General features: G+C 40.2%; 1 protein-coding gene across 2 annotated transcripts in view; it reads right to left on the bottom strand.

The window, feature by feature from the left end:
• The window catches only part of COL28A1 (collagen type XXVIII alpha 1 chain), a 117,295-nt gene that overhangs the window by 47,778 nt on the left and 45,335 nt on the right, over positions 1–24,182 (bottom strand). For both annotated transcript variants that reach the window (XM_043541156.1, XM_007063101.4), the window contains exons 13-23: positions 23,125–23,193; positions 18,260–18,328; positions 16,621–16,689; positions 14,576–14,644; positions 13,631–13,699; positions 11,890–11,958; positions 10,223–10,294; positions 7,955–8,023; positions 7,416–7,487; positions 6,623–6,691; positions 3,481–3,549 (exon numbers count right to left, since the gene is read on the bottom strand). In XM_043541156.1, the coding sequence (XP_043397091.1) occupies positions 3,481–3,549; positions 6,623–6,691; positions 7,416–7,487; positions 7,955–8,023; positions 10,223–10,294; positions 11,890–11,958; positions 13,631–13,699; positions 14,576–14,644; positions 16,621–16,689; positions 18,260–18,328; positions 23,125–23,193 (765 nt within the window). The remainder of the gene's footprint in view (positions 1–3,480; positions 3,550–6,622; positions 6,692–7,415; positions 7,488–7,954; positions 8,024–10,222; positions 10,295–11,889; positions 11,959–13,630; positions 13,700–14,575; positions 14,645–16,620; positions 16,690–18,259; positions 18,329–23,124; positions 23,194–24,182) is intronic.

Genomic DNA, 24,182 nt, shown 5'->3' with positions numbered 1-24,182 from the left:
AAGCAGCTAGTGAAATGCCTACCTTTCTAAGAATGAAACTCCTAGAGTTAGCCTCTTAGGCCAAATTAGTAGGAAACAGCAAAGATGACAACATGAAGCCAATATATAATGATTGCTGAGAGTTAAGTGGAGGCTGAGTAGGACAAAAAATTCAAAATCTCTCATGTAAGTTGGGTACAGAAGTGGATAAAGGATTGTAATGAAAAGAAATGATTGAACAAGACCAAAATCTATAGCTATGGGAAAATACTCAGTCATTGGTAAACCATTCCCCCTGAGATAGACATAGAATTATATAATGAAATAAATTAAAGGTGAAGACTGGTAAATATACAAGATTTAGCAAATCAATATATATGTGATAAATGCGGACACTATTGCCAGATATATACAGATGGCTCAAAAGAGGAGGGAACAAGACGAGTGGGAACAGGTTTCTGCATGCCCTCACTCAGACTCAAGAAAACCATAAAACTAACTTTGTATCGTCTTCACAGCTGAGCTAACAGAGATTACGTTAGCACTAAATTGGGCTTTGGATGTGTGTGCTGCTGTGGCCATCCTGTCTGCCTCCTTATTGGGGCTGCAGGCAATTTACAGTGGTAAGTCTGACAGTGGAAATGATATTCTTGATGAAATATTACTGCTAACTACTGAACTGGGTGCAACTGGATATAACCATAGTAATAGCTTGGATGCTGGGGCATACAGGGATAGCAGTCAATAAATTGATGAACCAGAACAGTGCTAATAAACACAAACAAGTTGACCTAGGAATCCCCTGAAGCAAACTGGAATTTAAACACCTAATCAAAAATGAGCTAAGGAGGGAATGGCACAAACTGTGGAGAAATGAAACAAAAGGCGGGGAGGGGAGGGGGGGCGAGGAATTTCGAGAAGTATGCCCAACAGTTGAAAATGTAGATTATAATCCAAGATCCTGAGAGGAAGAGCAAAAGGGCTCTATTTAGAATTCTAACAGGGCATTGTGGATTAAATAGTAATTTATTTCTAATTAATATGCACAAAGATGAATTATTCGTAACATGTAATGTTCAGGAAATGGTAGATCATATCCTTTGGAATTGTAAAGACTCTACCAGTGAAGGCAGTGTTTGTATAAAAAACTAAGAGGCCTTACAGTAACACAATTTTCCTTGCAGTATCTATCAAGAATCTAAGGAAAACAGGGCCCATTTAAAAAAAAAAAGCTCTTCTGCGATTCTTTAAGAATACCAGGAAAAGTGCAAGTCCATGGTAGTCATAGAATCAGGAAGAGTGTCTGCTATGCCACAAAGAGGGGGTGCGCAAGGGGAAGAAGGCTGCAGGGAGAAGGTCTGCAGTCACTCCCTGGGGGGAAAGGGAGTTGGCCAGGGACAAGGAGGCGATCCGGGGGAGAGTAAGGCCTGGGGAGTCTGACAAAAGGCTGAGAAGGGTGAAGTAGCCACTGTGAGCAGAGGACTCTCCAGTGGTAAACCCAGAGATAGACAAGGAGATGGAGAGGTGGGGTAGGAAGGAACCAAGGGAAACAGCAACAAGATCTGAGACTGAGCAGACCTATACTGCTAGTCATAGGGGAAACCAGGCCCACCAATACTCCAGGTTACAGTCCAGGGACCCTATTAGCCACTGAGAAAGTGGCACAGGACCTAGAGATGGAACATCAGACCATCTGAGGCAGCATCTGGACAGTTTGTTCAGTAGGACTTTGTTACCCAAGAAGGGGTGGACTATATAGTGTCCTGGCCAAAGGACTGAGTCATGAAGAGGGAGCATCCCGAGTCATGGAATGAGGGAGGGATTACAGTGCAAGCAACTGATGGCAGGGCGCTGAGATGAGAGCTAATTCCCAGACCTAGCCGTAAGGAGGGCACTTGTGGTGAATGGACTCCTTTGCACTCGCCCTCATAAATACAGATAAAAGCTTGAAAATTTGAACCAAATGCCCCCTAAAGGCTCTGGGACAGAATATACCCCTGTATTCACACCCTACACACTACTGTTGTACTCTTTGTTCAGAAAGTGTGCCTTGTAAGGTATCATTTGAAAACTCATAATTTGCTGGTCAGTATTGTTCAGGTAAAATGTGTGGCAACATTGTATGTGAAGTTGTAAAGTTCCCCTGTATGATTTTATCAACACATGTTTCAAATCCCACAGCCCTGCCCAAACAGAAATTGGCAAACAGGTCTGTCCTAAACAAAGGAATGTGTGCTTGCCTTAATTAGCATTTAAGCAGTAAATGGAGTCATCGAGTTGGAAGGGAAAACAAAGGAAGTTCAAACAGGTAGGAAAAAAACAAAGTGCAATATCCTTTCACATAGTCTTTGGGCTTGTCTACACTTACAGCACTACTGCTGTACCCTGTAGCACTTAGTGAAGGTGCTATCTATGCCAATGGGAGAGCTTAGGCATAGGTGCTCCATCTCCCTGAGAGGCGGTAGCTATGTCAATGAGAGAAGCCCTCCCATTGACATAATGGTGTCTACACTGGAAGTTCGGTCAGTATAACTGTGTCACTTGGGTGTGGATTTTCCAGTACAGGATATTTCTGGGGGAAGATCTGGTACTGGGGGGATGTTGGGGTCACCTGCAGTATAACCAAGGCTGGTGAGAGCCAAGGTATAGCTGGAAGGCTGCAGTTACACACAGGCACTCAGGTGTGCCTTGCATGATGGAAGGCTGCTTGTGAGCAGCCTACATGGAAGCTACTATAGCATGGCATTGTAAGGCACTCAAGGTTGTAGAGCAGGACTGACACAGCCCCCCACTTGTCTGGATTGTACCCCTGGTATGTCTCAGGCTCCAAAACCAGTAGGCAAATAAAGAGCCCAAAAGTTTTTTTTAAATTTTTTAAAATTTTCATAACTTTTTTGATTGCTTGGGGTTGCAACACGTGAACATAAGAACGGCCACACTGGGTCAGTCCCTCTAGCCCAGAATCTGTCTTCCTACAGTATCCAATGCCAGGTGCCCCAGAAGGAATGAACAGAACAGGTAATCATCAAGTGATCCATCCCCTGTCGCCTATTCCCAGCTTCTGACAAACAGAGGCTAGGGACACCATCCCTGCCCATCCTGGCTAACAGTCACAACTATAACTGTTTGACATCTGTCACAAGCTCGAAGTGCAGACAGGCCTTAATGTGGGGTGGAGGGTGAAACTCACAGGAGTGGAACAAAGACCAAGCGAGAGGACGAAAAATAGAGAAATTTGAGGAGCTAACTTTGACCAGAAGAGGGATCTGTTGTAGAGATTTTGCAGAGCTGGGTGTGTGAGAGAGTAATTTAATCTGTTTACATTTCTCAAACTGGTCAGAAGCTTATTAAATAACTACATTCAGTTTGGAATGATGGGGTTGAGGTATCAGCCAGTTTGGGTTTTTCAAAACCATTCAACCATATTTTTTTCTTTGAAATGGTTAATATTTCTCACATTTCTTTTCAACCAAACATGAAATAAAGAAACATGCTACATACCATTGGTCCCATTATTGAATCTCCAGGATTTCCATCACTTCCTGGTAGCCCAGTTGCTCCTGGCTCCCCCTACACAAAACAATTTATTATTTATCATCTTCACTCTAGGTTTTGCAGAAAAGAACCAGCTTCACGTAGTCACTTATTTTTGACACCAAAATGACAGTGACTGAAGGTCTACACAGTAAGCTACCAACATTTTAGGAAAATCTCTTTCTACCTCACTACTGAACTCCCTTGACATGTTATTTTGTGAAAAAAATGTAACATGTCAAAAAGTGCTAGTTCTCCCTTTGAGAACTAATTCCAAACACTTCTTTTCATTAAAGAACAAGGGTTAAAATAATGCTAATCAATCAATGGGCCACATTCACCTGTGTTTTATGCCTGCTACTGCCAGTGTAAATCGGGGGACCGGACTTCTGCCAAAAAGCTGTTGTGTTGGTACAAAGTGGGCAAAACCTCTCTCCTGCCAGATGCCCTACAGGAGAGTCAGTATTGCCCCAAAAGTGGCAAGTGCTGGTCCTGGAAGGGGCTGTGGCAAAGAAAGCCAGAAACTGCAGTGATTCAGCTCCCCTCTGTTGCAGACTTCCCACATGGGGCTTCTGTGGAGCCCCAGAAAGAAACTTGAGTCTCAGTTGAATATTGCTTGGTATAGTTGGTGGATTTCTCACCTGTACTTACTGATGACTTGATAGATAGTTGGTTTGCTGGGTGCTACCAAGCTTAGCTTTGAGCTTTTATCACATAATTAAGATAGCAGTACCTCCTTGTACCACTGAGGCTTAACCTAGACCAACAACTATATTTCCCCCCGCCCCCTTCTTTGGGATCTCTCAAAGATCTTAATTTTCAGCAGAAAGTTTGCAATTTATCAACACCAACGGAATGCACCAGTAGGAGCTCAAGTAACATTCCTAAAAGATTGTTGTTTACATAAAGCAATCACTGAGCTGCAACCAACTTCAAAACTATGGGGACACAGCATACTCCATAGAGTGCAAGACAGCTATCTAATTGTTCATTTCAAAAGTACAGCTGAAGTTACTATAGCCAAGCCAGCAACAGGCAGAAGACTGTCTCTTTGCCAAGAGACAGTAAGAACTGTATCCATACCTTTTTGGTTCCAAAATAACTGTCCAATGAACGCTACCAAAGCTGTCCAGGTGTCTGATATACAGCATTTGCCAACAATGGCCTGGGATGCTCCCAGAGTTGAATGGTATGCAAACTCATTGTGTTTCATCTGCTTCATCTGACTTCACTACTGCGGAATGATGGGAGGCTTCCAGGACAAAATTACTAATGATTGTGCTTGCCAAAGAATTCAGAGAAGCTGGACTTCCATTCATCCCAATATATCAGGGAGAAATAGTGGATGGCCTAACAAGAAACTTATCTAAGTGATAGAGGGACAATGAGAAAAAGGTTTGTCCATTTCCTAGAAAGTTCTTCCTGAAAGAATAACTTGCTGTTCATAAGCAATTTGTTTTGTCAGATCACATCACTCAAAGGAGAGCCTGATCCAAGTAAAATCAGGAGAATGACTTCCATAGGCTTAGCAGCCAGGCCATAGTACTATGCAACTGAGATGAATGGGAGTTTTGTCTGAGAGGAAAAATTCAGTAAGAACCTCAGGATTTGACTCTGCCCATCAAAAGCTTCACTGTTGCATAGTCTAGCCTGCCCTCCTAGCAAAATATCTCTCCTTTCCATGCTCGGAACAGTAACAGGAATTCTCCTCACTCACTGTAAATATAGGTGGCAGTGCCTGTTTGACGTGGGGGAGGGAGGAAAGGACTTTAGAAGGACATATCTTCATTCCTATCACCTGCAGCAAGGCCAGAATCCTGGGATTTGTACTACACCCCATTGGCCCAGTCAAAGAGTGGCAAATTAACAAGAGACAATGCATCACAACCACAATGGAGACTGTATATGTTGTTCAAGGATGGAAGAAAATGGGATTTAAATGGCCCAAAATTATAACACCAGTCAATTTTTTGGTTCCAGTGTGATATTAAATGGCCTCAATATAAAATAATTATTCAGGGTTGGCCCCCTTCAGACCAGACACTAGAATTCACCCGACCTCTGAATCCTCTATCCTCCCCTGAACCATGAGGGGCGCCAGGGTACATGAAGAAGAGAGTCTGAGAGAGCTACTCTTCTTCTTCCAGGATAATAGGGTCCACCAACCATCTTCTGGGTGTGTCACTTATGTTTACCTTTGGGAGCTGCCCCTTTTAGCTTCTCACCTGAGCTGGCCTCTGCCCCCAAACTGCAATGAAATTATGTGTAAACTTAACTTTTAGTTTCTGCCCTTATTCCCTAATAACCTACAACTAGGCCTCCAGGATGCTGCAAGGAAGGCACAAAAGCTCAGACCACATGACACTTTGTTCTTGCCCCAAAGGAAAAATTCCTTCCCGATCTCAGACTGGCAATCGGACACACCCACAGCATCTTGGAAACACAGTTCAAATGATACCTCCATTATCAGGCAGGGCAGCAATGAAAGAAAAATGGCTGCTGCATGCTCTGAGGGCTTAATGTACAGGAAGAGAGGAGTTAAGACAATCTACTCTCCTTTTTCCCTTGTCCCATAGCCTACCCAATGATAGTAGAGAGAGGTGGAGAATCTCTTGCCCCCTCTTTGGCCAGGCACATCTGAGTGTGAGTTTTGGGGTAGGAAGGGGAAAGTCTGTAAGGCCCCTGAGCAGCCAAGCCTATTCCTCCCTTCCACCCCTCCTCCCAGAATCTCAGAGGTTTTTTTCCCTGCTGGGCTAATCAAACATCCTCCTCCCCTGCTGAGATGGTGGGTGGCATTCTATTACAAAAGGCTGAAAATAAATCTTTTAGCTTTTTCAGTATACATATGAAGTCTCAGCTTTTACGGGCCATTCTGGGTCATTCTGACAAAATTTACCTTCAATGAAATGACAAAACAGTTATTCTCCTCTATGAAATAAACCACAATACAACAAAAGACAGGCATACATCTGTATTAAACTAACTAGGTCTGCCTTTATTTCTACCATTGCAACTTTAGTTCAATTAACTTGAATAGAGAAGTATAAGTGTTACTGAGTGCAATATGTTCAATATCTTGGCTCCAGCAGACAAATCTCAGATCATTTACCTTTGGTCCAGGCGGTCCACGAATGGATGGTCCAGGGTTACCAACTGCGCCTTTATTTCCGGGCTCACCCTATAACAAAACAATTTAAAATAAGTATAAAGTAAATACTTCCTGTGTATGTGCTAATTTATTTATTGTTCAACCCTTAGTATAAAATAGTCAAAATATTTCAGATCAAATGGGTAATATTTGGTGAAAAAACATAAATCAATCTATTTTTCCTCAAATTTGCAAACGCTAACAAACCTCTTGAGGAACATAGACTGAACTTCAAGTCTGAAATGAGCACCGATTGAACAACTTATGTGAAAAAAAAAATTAATGCTAACTCTTTTGGTGGTGGTTGTTTCTTTTCTCGGCTAACAGAGCTATTTTACTGTATGTGTGTGTGATCTGGATGGCTTCAGTGTGCAGGGCATATATATATATATATATATATATATATATATATATATATATATATTTCTATATATATATAATACATTAAACTACATCAAAAGAATGTTAAGGTTGCAAAATTAAGCACCCCAAGCTTAGGAAATGCCTGAATTAACAGTGCCTTTGCAACATTAATTTGGCCCCTTAATGATAGTGTTGAATAACATAATCACATACTATTTCTCCACAGAACCCCTGCCTCATTCAGTGCGCAGGATGAAAATATACTTTTCTGTTTTGCCAGCTTAACATAAAAAAACTCAAAGCTTCAGAGTCGTCAATAAATTCACATCGTAAAAATTCCAGAGGTGTTTGTATAGTGTAGAAAAAGGAGCATAGGAAGGAACAAACCTACTTTTGGTCCTGGAGACCCTTGTAATCCTGTAGCACCAGCATCCCCTTGGGATCCTTTTTCTCCTTGGTCACCCTGACCCAAATATAATTATTTAGTTCATAAATCACTACAAAGATTTTACACTTGATAGTTAAAAAAAAAATCCTGGGTGCCTAAAGTTAGGGAGAAAGATTCAAAAGTATTTAGATATCTAACTCTCATGAGTGCCTTTTGAATATATCCTTCTAGGTTCCGAAAGCCATCTTTAGGCACTAAAGAGAAGCCTGATTTCCACCCCCGACCCCAAGGAGCTGAGCACATTTATGTCCAACTGACTTCAATGATCATTTTGAACTTTAATTTTAGTACTTTTATTTCATTCTGCCACATACTCATGCTGAGGACTCTCAAGTTCTATTGAGAGCAAACATTTAAACTGGTGAAGCTATTACTTAAGGAAGACCATAACAAATTAAAATTATACCAGCCATTGAACTGTGTTTAAACACGAACATTTACCTTTGTTATGTTTCTCAAAGATGGATATTAATAATTCATACCTTTTGGCCAACATCTCCTTTCCCAGGTGGTCCCTCCAGGCCTCTTAAGCCAGGCACTCCTTGTTCCCCCTAATGAAAATTATATCAGTTTATTAATTCTCACATTGATGTGTATGCTACAGAATCAAAATCCTAATTATTAACATTCTGAGAACTGGTTTGGATCACTATGCTTTTCCTGGGTTGGGCAAGGTCAAGCTCCCAACATACCAAAAAAAGTTTTTTCTCTCAATTATATCCAGTGTAGCTGAAACAGTCCAGCTTGACAGCCTCAAAAAATAACCCAACCTTCAGATTTTTCAGCTTGGTTTAAAGACCAAACAGTTTGGAGTTAGCATCCAGACTTTTAGGTCCCAAAAGCTGCAAGAGAGTCTCTGCAGGCAGCCCCTTATTCCTATGCAGAATGCCATTGAAATCAGCAGAGCTCTATGCAGGCATAGATGACTGCCCACACAGAATCAGTTGCAGGATCAGGGCCTGATTTGCTTTTGAGATTCATCCATTTACAATTGGACAAATATTGCAAAAGAGAATCTGAAAATGGTCTAATAAAAGTTACAAACTCATTTTTATGCTACATGGGACCAATTCTGATCAGAACTTTACCAAAAAGGAAATTTCAACCAAACAGAAGATAAGAGAAAAGAGTTGATCAGGAAACAGAAACAAATGTTAGCAACTGTTTTTATTTATTTCCATAAATACTTGTAGGAGTGAGTTTTTGCTTGCAAGAATTGTTGTAGAAAGATACTCTCTGCACATATAGTCATAAGGGAAGTACCAGAAGTGCTTGCATAGCTGTCTCAAAAACTCTTTGTGGGATAGATTGTGAGCTATGCAATTTGGAAGCAGAAACAATGCCATTTAGCAAATACTTGAAGCAATAGGTATGGCAAATAGGTAATAAACAATCTATAGACTGAAAGGCATTCAGGAAAATCCTTCATCCAATTGTTTTGAATAAGAACAAATTAGTAAATAAACATGACTGTAAGTAATTCACAAACAGAAAAAAGTGTTAAATAGCTTAAATTGGTGCATATAGTCTGCCAGCTCTTGAAAAATCTGCCTCTGATTAGAACTTTTGATTTAAAGTACAGTTATAGGGCATGACTTTAAGTTGGGCCTCGACCTGGACTCCATTTGTATGAGCCAGTCTTGTGTCTGCAAATAATTGTAATTCTTTGTGTCCACAATACACTGCAGGTGCAAATGCTAGTTAGACTAGTTACCTACTTGCACTTATAATGAATGTGATAGATGCCCAACTGCTAATATTTGTGCTTGCAAAGAATGTGGAAACTATAAAGAAGGTATAATTGTTTGTGAATGCATTTTTTTTTCTGAAGACACAAAGGCCACCACTAAAATAAGCCCCCTAGCAACTTTTGCTTTCTACAATTTTTACTAAACTCAATGACCTTCATTTTGGGGGGAGAATTGATTTTCACTGACTTCAATTTTTTATGAATGTGAAATAATTTAACTTTAAGTTGCAAAACCTCATCCCTGCTTTCCATCCACCTAGAAAGATTCAATACCTCAGCCTTTAGTCTGGCACTAGAAAGAAGTTGTATGAAGTGAAAAGTGGACTTGTACTCTTTGTTTTGTTTGGTTTACTGACCCAGACTGACAGACTGAACTAGATCTTGCAAAGCAAGCTAGATACTGAAGGCCACACTAATCCTCCACTGGCAGAAAATCTGAGGGGAAGAGGGGTTCAATGACACAAGATGTCTGCTACATCACTCTGATGGAGTGTGTGTATTGAGTGGGGGTGAGAACAGAAATCCAGAGCTGACCAACACAATCCACAAAATGGACAGGACCAGGTCTAGGATTGCCACCTCTAAGGTACAAAAAAAGTGGGAAATCTGAGATGATCCTGAACCCATAAGACTGGACAGCTGGAATTGTGTACTGACAGAGCTCCTGGGACAGCTACCACAAAAAAGGGGATGATCCTGGGAAAACCTGGACAGGTGGCCATCCTTGCGAGGTCAGCTGGAACAGTTGCAGTTTCAATGCCCAGTGCCTCTTCGCCAGTGGGGCTCTATGGAAACCTATCCAGATTTAAAACTGTCTTACCTCAGCAGACCCCTTAGGAAAGGGCAGGTACTGGTGCCAACCTTCCCCCAGGAGGAACATCTCTCCATTGTGTAGCTGCCCTCCTGGGAGCAGAGGGATTCAATTTGCAATGAGGTCTGAATTTGATCATTCTATATAGCCTAAAGCTTTCACATCCAGCAAACAGAAATACTGGTTTACCTTTTTCCCATTGTTTCCAGTTAGTCCTCTCATTCCTGATTCTCCTGGGATTCCTGGTGTTCCTGGATCTCCCTTAAAAGGTGATAAATATTTATTTTCCAAAAGCTTAGTAAGCTCATGCACTTTATACACTGAGGGAGTTACATTCTGGTACAATACTGGTTAACGGGCAATATTTATGTCCAAAAATAGACTCTTCCTACTTAATACTATACTTAATAGGATTTGCTGATTATACCAATCAAGAAACCCAACTAATGCATTTTACATTTATTTTTTAAAAATGCCACACCTCTGTCAAATTTAAGTATCTCTAGATTTAACAAACTAGTATTCACATGGCATGGCTAGCATGTAACATAAGGGCATGCTTCTGTTGTTATTTATAGGTATATTGCATAGCTAATAGCTCAGTGATCTCTTCAATCAGTTCCTTAAGTATTCTAGGATGTATTTTAGAGAGACAAGGTGAGGTAATATCTTTTATTGGTCCAACTTCTGTTGGTAAGAGCGACACGCTTTTGAGCTTACACAGAACTCTTCTTCAGGGATCAGGCGGTGCGGGGAGAGGGTTCATGCCACATTCTCCCCAGGCCTTTGGGTGCAGTAGGAGGAGGATAATGCCCCCTGCTCTCCCAGGACTCAGCACAGCAGGGAGGGGGCACACCTGTGCACTTCTGTTCTGCTGCAAATGTAACCCACACACCTTCTGAGTGTGGTGTTCTGTCCCATTTAGTGGCACTGAGACCACTTAGACAGAGAGAGATAAAATGAGTCTGCTCTACAGCCTTAGCTAACAGGCTGTTGGCTTTTAGCTCATGCGGTAGAGGCTCATGCACATCGTTCCAGAGATCCCAAGTTCGATCGTGCCTGCCGACAACCGGGGTCTGTCGGTGTTACACAAACACCCTGCAGAGAGCGGACATCTTGTCTTCATCTTCCCTGAATGTAATTGCAGCCTTGCCTGCCCGACCACCACCTATGGTCTAACTCCCAGAAACCACTTCCTCTCCCACACAAACTGCATTCCTTGTCCCACAGCTATGACTCTATCTCAGTAAACCCTGGGACAGGTAGTGTTGGCCTGGAGACTTTCCTCGCTAGCCCTAAAGAGACTAGGATATAAAAACTGAGGATTGGACTTTAGGAGGAGAGCCAGACATGGGGAAAGGTTGGGAGCACTCATGCAGTTAGTTGGGTGAGTAATACAAAAGTTACACAGGGTTTTGCTTCTTTGTTTACATATATGACTAATTTGCAAACCTCCTTGAAGTGGGATTTGAGAAGGGACATAAAGGAGGAGAGAGAGTGAAGGCATGGCAGTCAGCCTAGGGATGGGTGTGTAGCAGAAGTGATATAAAAGTTGCGTAGGCAGCACCTTCTATGAGAGCTCTGTTTGCTCCTCCCAGCTCATCACTCTTCTATATTATTCAGTCTTCATTAGCATGATCATTGCTCTCCCGTTTGCTAGCATCATGCCATCACTTAAACATGACTTATTTAGAAGGGTGAATAATGGCTGAAAGTATGAATTTTAAACCGTTGAAACTCACTTCTCTGTGGAGACTTTGTCACTGAAGTCCATGGACATAACCAACTTCTCACTACAAGTTATCAGATATTTTTGCAGAAAACTGGGCACAGTTTTTTTTAAAAAATAGGCTCACTTTTGGTCCGGGTACTCCAACTCCTGGTGGTCCTGGATCCCCCTTTTGTCCCAATTCACCTTCTTTTCCCTAGTAATGAAAAATTATTTGTGTTTAGCATGAGTACAGATCTTAACTTTATTTATTTGTATAGCAGCACAGATTATTGATGGTTTAGAACAGAGATTCTCAGGTAGAGCTGATTGAAAACTGCTGACAAAACAGTCTTCCATCAGAAAATGCAATTGTGTCAGCTGAACTATTTTGCAGGAACATGTCTATTTCGATGAAGTTTTCAACAGAAAAAAGTCAGCGACTCATTTTGACTTTCTAGTTTTATTTTGATGGTGAAACATTTTGTTTTGACTTTATTCTTTTGATTCATTTTGACTTTTATATTAATATATAAATATTTACATTGAAATGAAATATTTTGACATAGTGAAACAAAAATGTCTTCATAGTTCCAGATCAAATGGGGTGGGCGGGGGGGGGAGGGGAGGAAATTGTTCCACTGGAAATTTTGATATTTTGACTTTTCATTCTGATTTAGAACAAAAACTAATTTTTGAAATGGCAGAATTATCCCGAGGATCAGAAATTCCATTTTCTGACCAGCACTAGCCCTGAGTTTTTCATCGTATTAATAGAGACCATATCTCTTGATCATCTGTTCTCCCATGGCCAACCACACAGCATCCCTATGGCAACTATAGCAATTGCTTACATGCAAAAATAATGTCCAGAAAGTATTTAACAGGCTGCTTTCAATAAAATAAGCATTCTGTCCTCTTGTGGAAGAAGTTAATCACAATGTCTACTTTTGCTTTTTATTTCATCTGTTCCTGCCATTTCTCTTGCTCCCCTGCCCATCCTGCCTTGCTGCTTTGCCCCTGAACATTCCTCTCCTGAAGTACCAGTCCTGCTAGTGGCTCTGGTTATGACGGTGGCTCCTGTTTCACCTATTTTTCTTCCACTTATGTTGCAATGTCACCTTGTAAATGTAGCTAGGCTGACTTTTTTTCTCCCTTCGTGTTTTCATCTAATGCTACAGACCTCCAAACTCTTTTCCCATGTTGAGGATGGAGGGCTGGAGAATCAGATGGAAAGAAGAATAAAAGCCAGCATCATGTGGCTAGCAAATTCTCTGCAAATCACCAGAGTTCACAGTGGGAGAGCCATTAGTTTAGAATTTCTCAGTAGAGTATGACATTTACATACAGTGGCTATATGCCACAAAACCAACACACAAGATATCAAAATGAAAGAAATATGACTTGAATCCATGGTTGATGAAGAAAATCTGTATTTGTTTAAACAGTAAAGAACTGCTAGCCTGAAACAATGCAATGGTGAGGTCCAATAATGGAGGCTGTTAAAATGGAGTGGCTTTCCTCTTCAGAATCTGTCAAATATATCAGTCAGAAATCTCTACATTTCTACTTCGTATACTATTAAATACTGGTAGCCAGTGTTGCCTTTTATGAGGTGTGTTCTTCCACAGTAGAAAACGGTTTGAGTACTTGAGAGCAAGCTCCAAACATTCAGTTCTTATTCCACCCACAGAGCACACTATCATGGGAGTTTTCCTACAAAGACCAAATATGGATTGTGGTCTAAAAATGTACAGCTCTGATTTCTTTCCAATGTTCCCACAATGGAATATTAAAAGCACTGGGATGTCTGACTTTGGTCAGATATATTCCTTGTCCCTCAAGGTGGCCAATAATTTTTTTTTAATTGCAATTCTCTTGAAAGTTACCTTTGGACCCTGCACACCCATGCCTCGAGACCCTTTTGGCCCAGGTATACCTTTAGGACCTTGGATACCCTTAAAAAAAAAGAAGAAGGAAGAAGTTAATGAAAACTACACTTCCATGGGTTCATTTTCCAGATTAATAAAATGAATTTATTATCTTCCCAAGGAAAGAAACCTAACTGGCTGGCTGTTCTAGGGCCAAATCAGGAGTTCCTTACTCAATTTTCCCTCAGCCCCACACAGGTGGATTTCATTGAATTACCCCAAATTCAGGGATTGTCCTGGGTAGTGGTGGGGAAAGCCAGGGTGAGGATTTTTGTCTCCTCAGCCTAACCCTGTGCAGTGGGAAGTTATGCTCTGGCCTCTGAGAGGATAGGGCTACACTGTCAAAAGGGACTCATCACTTTAGATGCATCAATTTTTCAGTGTCAATTGCGAGGCCTCTTAAATAATCAGCATTTCAGAGGCGCTGAGCACGCACCCTATACAAATCTTCCCTACTGCATCATCCCATGTGGAGATCTTAGGAAGTCTGCTGTGCAAATTATTGCATGGATTGGTCCAGATAATTCACTTTTCTATTGGCTTGATCTCAAGACGATTGAAATCAAAGTCTTTCCATTGATGTCAGTGAGCTTTGGATTGGGCCCTGTCTGGTATTTTTAAGGTACAAATCACAGTGGTGTTTTTTGAATCTCTAGGCATTAAAAATTAGAGATTAGGCCAAGTATGAAATCTAGATCTGGATCTAAATTTTGCTACATCTCCAAAGTTTAGGACTGGGCCTGACCCTTTTCCTATTGAAATCAGTGACACAGCCATTTACTTAAACAAAGCTAATAGGGTTTCAGTTTGGGCTCCTGTCATCTAATAATAATGGAGTATATTATGCCAAAACTAGGCATTCAACTGAATGTATTTCTTAACTAAACTTAATGTCAGATTTACCTGGATTCCTTGACTGCCGATTCCAGGTTGTCCAATAGGTCCTTGTGGTCCTTCAGGGCCCCGTTCCCCCTGCATGGAGAAACCTTGCAACTTGTAAATCACAGTGATTTATAACATCATCATTATTAGGTCTGAAATGGTTTCCTCACATTCTACCATGTAGATTAACTTGTAAAACATCCAAAAGAAAAACCCATGAAGAGAGGTCATGGGATACAGAATATTTGGGCTAGCTTTGCCATTATTTTTCCAAAGAGCTGTTCTGGTTATGTTTAATTCAGCGTTAATAACAATATATATAGTAACACCAATCTTTGGAACATGAAGTCACTAAGAAAATGTGTCTGAATAATTCACAGACTTCAGCTTTAACGAAAATAAAGCAAATGAAAATATAACTCTTCCACCAACTCAAATAACAAAGTTTAGTTAACAAAATTCTGTTCTAATAAAGAATAAGAGTAATTCACATAGCAATGCATACAGTGAGAAGTTTTCTGAAAATTGCATTCACCCAACTCACAAAGGAATTAGAATTAGAAAGCAGCAGACTGAAGTATACATCCTAGAAAGAAGACCTCTGCAGTATGTCACAGACAACTAAAGTCTGTGATGGTGGTTTGAGCAGCCAAGCTAGTAATTGTCTTTCAACTATATTTTAAAATACCTGAAACTATTTTGGCAGTTCCTATTATATGCATCTGTTACTATTGAACCAAGTTTCCAATATAACACTCTGCCCTGAATGCCAGTAACTTGCAAACAAGAGAAACTTCACTGATATGTGCACCTTACAAAACTTTCAGTGCTATGCATGGGAAATGTCAGACATAGGAACAGATTATCCCTGGCATTTGAGTGGACATGAGGTGGGAGGAAAGATGCAAGAAACTTTCCCCTGCACAAAGGCCAGGGACAATTGTAGTTCATATGCTTGGGAAACACATTTGTCTTGAAGAGGCAGGGAGGAGGTGGGATATCCTAAAAGATAATGTGGACTGCTGCAAACTCCCCCTAAGCAGTGGGGTGCTTGGGGAGAAATTATGGCTCCCAGAGACACAATCCTTCTCTCATCTCCCACTGAGGTAGGGTGGTTCCACATTGTCTTCTGATCAGAACTTCTGATAAATTCTACAATCTAGCATGTAAAAACAGTTAATTCTGAGTGTTGGGAAAGTATGTTATGTAGAGCACCATGACAAACTATGGCATGTGGTGGTAATGTAGCCACAATGTGATTTCAGTGTGTCTCACTGAGATCTCTCAGGAATTAAGAGAATTTATTGTCTGGCTTTTGGCTGAATTTATTTTGCTAGCAGATGGAGATGAATTCAGTGTTTGCAGGCTAATTAATACCATACACCAGATTCTGAGGCCATTTTCCAAATAGAGAACTTAAAGATAGGCTCTTCAATACACATTTGGATGCCTAAAAAGTGGCCTTGTTTTTGAAAGGGTGAGACCCATTGATTGCTGGTAGATGACCTCATTTTCAACACACATTTTGGAAAATCATGAATATGGTCATTTGCATCGCAATGGGGCAGTAAAGCATCTTACCCAGTTTCCTGGAGATTCCCAAGTGACACAGGGCTGGCAATGCAGACTTTACATTCTAAGTCCTTGCACAGAGGTTGGGGGCATGGTCAAAGCAAGGGACTCTGCTCCAGCGATCCCTGGCTGACAGAAATGCCCCTTGCATGCTATGATGGAAAGGTGCCCTGAATAGCACCAGAAGCTGCCCCGCCCCAGGATTTGGGAGCTTAAATGTGGGGTAAAGTCACCTTTGTCAACTTCTTCCCCCTCACTCCCAACTGCACAGAGCACAGCCTGGCTGCAGCTGAGGACTGAGCCCAATGTGTCATCAATCAATAGTCTTAACCACGGGCATGGTCATAGTATTAGAATAGCATATAATAGTTCAGTCCATATCCAACTCTAAGATATTTACATACTATTTCTAGATCACATAAAGGATTAAATAATCATTACTTTAACTATAAATCATACAGATGTGATTTAAAAAAAAATCTTATTTACTGCACCTTATCACCTTTGACTGATTCTCCTGCTATTCCAATTGGACCTGCTGGGCCTTCTATGCCTTTTTCACCCTGGAAATATATAGTATTGGTATAAGTTAACTGGCTTTAGGACTTCATACATTTAAATTTCTAACACAAATCAACAGAAAATCACAATAGACAATGTCTGCACGGAAACAGTTTCTTCAAACAAGACACACTATCAAAAGAGTCATTTGTCGCAATGGAAAGTAGCTTAGCTACAGTTCATAAACCACCATGTTTGCATTTACTCTGCTAGAACTATTGTAACTTGAAAGGGCTTTCAAAGAACTCTCAGGTTTAGATAGAGTAAGACGGGGGAAAGCAATAACAGAAGGGAGACTAGATCACTCTGGGTGTTTCATCTTTTAAACATTGCAGTTTGGTGTGTACTGTTGTAACACCAGTGCACACAATGTGACTGTCTGACATCTTTTCCTTTATAGGGAGGAAAATCCTCTTTGTTCAGCAGTTAAGGCACCAGGGAATTGTGGAACCAATAAAATATCTGTTAGCATGATATTTTGTGCTCTTGTACAAAACAGCAGAAAGAGGATTACATGGGACTGGGATGTGAGGTTTCAGTTCAAGTTCCACCACTAATATTTGGGGGGTTGTTTTAGTTTCAGAAAAATATTTATTAATCAGCACACTCATACATTTTATTTTAAGATGTTGATGCTGATGATAGGCTATAATGAGGTATATGTCCATACAGACTCATTGTAACATTCTGGAGTATTATTCAGAGCAGTGAGAGGTTGTCACTGCTTATCCTGTAAACCTGAGTGTCTTAAAATGCTCTGCTGCTGTGAGGAAAGGTGCCATGGAGTCTGATGGAGAAGGTTCCATGCTAGTTTCTTCCCCACTAGTGCTTTCTATAACTCAAAGTGATCTGTCCCTGAAGCTCCTGTTATGCCAATTGACTGTCATTGCCAAGTGTCTGTGATTGTGCCTGGATGAAGACACCAGCCTTTCCGTTGGCTGGAAAAAACTGCTTACCGACAGCCCATATTTGTCTGGTTCAAATACATTTTAATAACATCAGACAGAAAGAATGCATAACTCCACAAATAACATAAGTGCACATATTTTACAATGATATTAATAACCTGCACATTATTAGCTTTTATATGATATCTCATAAGGCATGTTTGGTACAAATATTATTGCAATAATGTGTAGGGTGTGAATACAGAGGTGACTAGAGTCACAACTGTATAATCCTTGTCAGAATTTCCCAGAGTGGCAAGAAGGATCAAACTGCCTTCTGAATGGTTCCCTCCAGTACTGAGCAGCTGTATGGGTTATATTTTACATAAAGAGCTTTTCAAAGATACTTTTTTAACCTACCAGTGCTACCATGATAAGACCTCTTATTAACATAGTCTTCAGCACTAAGTGGGTCAGTAATTTATTACTGTATTTTGGCGAGGGTGAAATTTCTTTTGGTAGGACTCTTAAACTTTTTAAGAGAAAGTGAAATATTCAAGAAGCACCTAAAATGTCATGGATCATATGTCCCATTGACTGACTTTCAGTATTGTGTTCCTAAATCACTTGGGCACTTTTTGAAAACCACAGTCACAGTATTTAAGAATTTCAGTGTAACATTTACCTTCTGGCCTGGAATGCCTTCTCCTGCGGGCCCTCTTTCACCTTGTACACCCTCAGGACCACGAGGCCCCTGATGTTAAAAAAGAAAGAACAGCTTCAGATGGCATGTGCAATTGACATTTCCTTATTTATGCTATTTCAAGTACACCAGTACCATCCCATTTGTCATGGAGCTGAGAACTGCAAGGGCTACAAGAAATTCTGCAACAGCCTACTTAAAGCAAGCAATTAGAACATGGTGGAGCAGCCACTTTTTGATGAGTTACATAACAATGGTGTTAGTAACATAAAAAAAGATATTTTATTGGACCAGCTTCTGTTGGTGAGAGAGACAAGCTTTCAAACTTACAAAGAGCTCTTCTTCAGGTCTGATGAAGCTCAAAAGTTTGCCTTTCTCACTAACAGAAGGGGGTCCAATAAAAGATATTACCTCACTCAGCTTGTCTCTCTAATATCATAGGACCAACACAGCTACAGTACTACTGCATATATAGGATCACTTTAGATAAGCTGTTGCCAGCGGGGGAGTGAGGTGGGAGGAAGTTTTGTTTCATGGTCTCTGTGTGTATATAATGTCTTCTGCAGTTTCCACGATATGCTATGCATCCGATGAAGTGAGCTGTAGCTCACGAAAGCTCATGCTCAAATAAACTGGTTAGTCTCTAAGGTGCCACAAGTACTCCTTTTCTTTTTACGAATACAGACTAACACGGCTGTTACTCTGAAACCTGCATATATAGTGTGATCTACAGAGATTTCAGGATCTTTTCTATTTCTCCCTTCTGTAAAGGGAAGAATCAGCAATGGAATCACATCATCTATTTGGATGGCTCTGTGCCTGTAAAAATCAGTGTATTGTACTGTGAGCTAGTATAAGCTATTGTAATTATCTCCATTGTTTGTATAGTGGTGATCCTTAGAGGCTTTTGGCTAGGTTAGGGCCTCACTGGGCTAGGCATTCTACAAACATAGTAAATGACAGTTTTTGATCCCAAAGAACTTAGTCTTAAAGGTACTACTGAATGCTTATTACCATCAACTCTAAAGGAATAATAATTCATGGAAGAATTAATTGTGGAAGTTATACATAGAATAAATTAGTTTCTATTTAACACATACAACCCCAATTCTACATATATAATAAAATTAATGTTTTTAGTTCCCTTAGCATAATTTGATCCCTCAACTGTTTTGATAAAGGCATTATAATGCACAAGACAATAATGCAAAATGAGTTAAAATTATCTGGGGACATAAAAGGTAATAAGAGATTCTTTAAATACATTAGAAAGAGAAAGATGAAAAAATGTAGGTCCTCTACTTAGTGAGCAAGGAGAGCTAATAACTGATGACATCAAGAAGGCTGAGGTGTTCAATGCCTATTTTGCGTCATTCTTCACTAAAAAGTTTAATGGTGACCATATACTCAACACAGTTTAATATTAACAACAAGGGGAAGGAATGCAACCCAAAATAGGGGAAGAACAAGTTAAAGAATATTCAAATAAGTTAGATGTATTCAAGTCCACAAGGACTGATGAAATTTATCCTAGAATACTTAAGGAACTAGCTGAAACAATCTCAGAACCATTAGCAATGATCTTTGAGAACTCATGGAGGACAGGTAAGGGCCCAGAGGACTGGAAAAGGGCAAACATAGTGCCTCTCTTTAAAAAATATTGAACCGAAAGGATCCAGAGAATTTTTGTCCAGTCAGCCTAACTTCAATACCTGGAAAGATACTGAAACAAATTATTAAATAATCAATTTGTAAGCACCTAGGGGATAATAGGGTTGTAAGTAATAGCAAGCATGGATTGATCAAAAACAAATCATGCCAGACCAACCTAATTTCCTTATTTGACATGATTACTGTCCTAGTGGATGGCGGCAAAGTAATAGACATGATATATCTTGATTTTAGTAAGGCTTCTGACACAGTCCCATATGACATTCTCATAAGCAAACTAGGGAAATGTGGACTAAGTTAACTTACTATAAGGTGAGTGCACAACTGGTTGCAAGACTATATACAAAGAGTACACAAAGAGTAGTTATCAATGGTTCTCTGTCAAACTGGGAAGGCATATCTAGTGGGGTCTTGCAGATGTCAGTCCTGGGTCAGGAACTAGTCAAGATTTTCATTAATGACTTAGACAAAGGAGTGGAGAGTCAGCTTGTAAAATTTGCTGACATCATCAAACTGGGAGGGGTTGCAAGCACTTTGGAGGACAGGTTTAAAATTCAAAACAACCTTGATAAATCAGAGATTTGGTCTGAAATCAACAAATTCAATATAGACAAATGCAGAATACTTCATTTGGGAAGGGAAAATCAAATACACAACTACAAATACAAAATGGGGAATAACTGGCTAGTAGTACTGCTGAAAAAGATCTGGGAGTTATAGTGGATCACAAATTGAATGAGTCAAAAATGATGAAGTTTCAAAAAAGGTAATATCATTCTGGGGTGTATTAACATGAGCGTTGTATGTAAGACAGGGGAGGTAACTGGCCCGCTCTACTCAACGCTGGTGAGGCCTCAGCTAGTGGACTGTGCCCAATTCTGGGTGCCACCCTTTAGGAAAGATGTGGATATACTGGAGAAAGTCCACAGGAGAGCAACAAAAGTGATTAAAAGTCTAGAAAACATTACCTATGAGGAAAGATTGAAAAATTGGGTTTGTTTATTCGGGAGAAGAGGAGCCCAAGGGAGGACATGATAACCGTCTTCAAGTACATAAAAGGTTTTTATAAAGAGGAGGGCAATAAGTTGTTCTTCATGTCTACTGAAGGTAGTGTAGAACACAACGGAAGGACAAGAAGTAATAGGCTTAATATGGAGCAAGAGCAATTTAGATTAGATATTAGGAAAACCTTTCTAACTATAAGGGTAGTTAAGTTCTGGAATAGGCTTCCAGGGAGGATGTGGAATCCCCACCATTTGAGGTTTTTAAGAAAAAGGTTGGACAAACACCTGTCAGGGATGGTCTAGGTTTACTTGATCCTGCCTCAGTGCAGAGGGCTGGACTTTTAATGACATCTCAAGTTCTCATCCAGCTCTACATTTCTATGATTAAGAGAAGTTTACAAATATTTTCCACAATATTTAGTTTGTATTCTTGGTCATATATTTCATAATTGCCACTGCAGTATTTTTCATTCCAAGTTACTGAAAGAAAGGTTTTTATGTTTTCCCCAGAAGAACTACTCTGTGAGAAGACGAAGGGGAAGAGAGTTGCTATTCTTGAAAGTGTCCATGGCGTCATTAATCAAGTGATGTTATAGCATCATTTTTGAGGTCAACACAGGAATTATCATCTCTGAGTGATTACTGGAGAAATGGTGGAATGATAAAATGATAAAAAAGAAATGGCAAAGCATAGAAATTCAGAGGCTGCTCTTAAAAAGAATAGCCAATTTTGCCTTAGATAAACACTGAAGTAACTTTCTATTTTCAGCATTCTTTACACTTCCCTAGAATTCAGCCTTTCTTAGTTATTTAAGGCTATTGATGAGTTTTTAAGGATGACCATAGCACAGTGTAAAGATCCTGTGATTTCTGTGGGGAAAAAAAATGCTCAACTTGTTCCAGTTACAAGCTGATTTTAAAAATGAAAATGGTATTAGAATGAAATCTTAGTGATTCACCATTGTTGCTGCCCAGGTTATTTTGTGGTTGTAAAATGAATAATCTATCTCTGTGATTTTTAACAACGGAAATGTAACCTCTTTGATAATTCTTCCCATATATTTGGTGCCCAGATATAGACGCCAATGGGCATTAACTCTTTGGTGAAGAGAACCACCTAAATCTACATGAATTAGTTAAAAGCACTGACTACCAGGAAGATATTGGAAGCATTCAAGAACAGTTGCTTATCACATGCTTTGTTTTGGAAAGGCTTTACAGAGAATAAGGTCAGCAGAGAATCTTGAAGAGGATTTGTGGTGGTTAAGCCAGTGGTTCTCAAACTTTTTGTACTGGTGACCCCTTTCACACAGCAAGCCTCTGAGTGCGACCCCCCCACTTTATAAATTAAAAACATTTTTATATATTTAACACATTTTTATATATTTTATATATATATTTAATATATTTATATTTATAAATATATAATATTTATATATTTATAAATGCTGGAGGCAAAGCGCGGTTTGGGTGGAGGTTGACAGCTCGTGACCCCCCCATAATAACCTCACGACCCCCTTGAGGGTCCCAACCCCCCGTTTGAGAACCTCTGGGTTAAGCGGAGACTATGGGGAAATATTTAGCAAGGAAATTAACCAACTACAAGTTTCTTTTCTTTTTCTTTATAACCAAAGAAATATAAGAACTAGTTTGAAACCAGGAACTAAGATCCTGAGACTGACAGTGGCACAGAAACATTTAAAGATATGTGGCATCTAAATAACCTTTCCAGACCAGCAGTGTTGTTGACGTATTTAAGTGACACACAGGTACATAGGAATGGCCCAACTTTTGATTCTTTAAAGATATATTTTTTATTTTCAGACTAAAAAGTGTGTTTCTCCTTATCATCATCTAGAAGCACAGATACAAATTCACACGTAGAGTCTTATTGAAAATCAGGCCCTAAGAGGCTGTTTAGCTGGGATCAGGCAATCAAATGTTTCTTTAAGTTTCATATTCTTTAGAAATGGCACTGGCTCCTGGCTCAGCTCGGCCATGTGCAGTTGTTATTGCAACAGTTACTAACACATCCCCTCACTTTCATTGTCCCAGCAGCAGGTACAGAGTGGGCCAGTCAATATGACCATCATCTATCAAACAAGTTCACTTAGATGTCTTGTATTGTTTTTAATTTCTAACACATTATACAGAACTGTCCTGTCCACTTACAGTTAATCCTGGCTCACCAATTCCAATCGGTCCTGGAGGCCCAATTCTTCCTTCCTGGCCTCTATCACCCTATTGGGAAGGAAGTTCAGAGATGTTACTTATTGTTTTCTTAGAGTGTGACTTTCAAAAGTACCCAAGTGACTGGGACTAAGTGACTTTTGAAAATGGGACTTAGCACTCTGGAGCCTACATTTCATTGGGACTTAGGCTTCCAACTCATTTGGGCACTTCTGAAAATTTTACTCTTTACTCATAGGTGAGGTATAGTGCACCATATAATGTCCCTTGGTGGCAATGAAATGAAACCACTAGCATCTTTGATGAACAGTTAATATGAAATATAATTTAGGAGCATAAAAAAGTCATCTTCGTTTATCCTTAGGGCTAGATTGTAGCCCACCCTACATGCTAATGACAACACAGTAAGGGGGTAACAGGCACCTCCTTATAGTCATGCACCAGTACATGGTACCATCAGAGCCAGCACACAGGGAGTATCAGGCGCCACAGAGCCACTACATCCCCCACTCTGTATAAGGCAGTAGACAGTTGGCATAGGTACTCCAGTACATTGGGCAGCATATGCCACACTGGGTGTAAACTTGGTGCAGTGTAGTTCCTCCATAGAGCATCATGAAGCCTGGGAGGGACATTGTGACTCCCTAAGCCACAATTTCCCTTCTGGGCTGTTCCAAAGGCAGCACAACAATGCTCTGCTCCTTCATCTGGGCAGATTACAAAATGATTATGTAGCCCTCATGTAGCACACACTGAATGCATTCCAACACCTCACACTGTTCCACAGCATGGAAAACGCCCACGAGTTCCACGGACGCAGGGAAAAGAGCAATAAAACCTTACAGCTTTGTTGTTCTAGGCATTGGCCCTTTGTCCATACAGTACAGGAGATACATGACCTAAAGCAGTTTTTGAAGAATTAGCACCACAAGTAATGTTTGGTTCAAACAAGATGCAGGAACAAATTGGTGCATAAGAGAGAAAATAGCAGGGAATCTCCACCTCCCAACTCAGAAATATGGGAGAAATCAGTCATTTAT

The sequence above is a fragment of the Chelonia mydas genome, chromosome 2, assembly GCF_015237465.2.
Source record: "Chelonia mydas isolate rCheMyd1 chromosome 2, rCheMyd1.pri.v2, whole genome shotgun sequence".
Lineage (NCBI taxonomy): Eukaryota > Metazoa > Chordata > Testudines > Cheloniidae > Chelonia > Chelonia mydas.
Note: the sequence above shows the minus strand (reverse complement) of the source record. Positions and strands in the feature narration are given on the sequence as shown.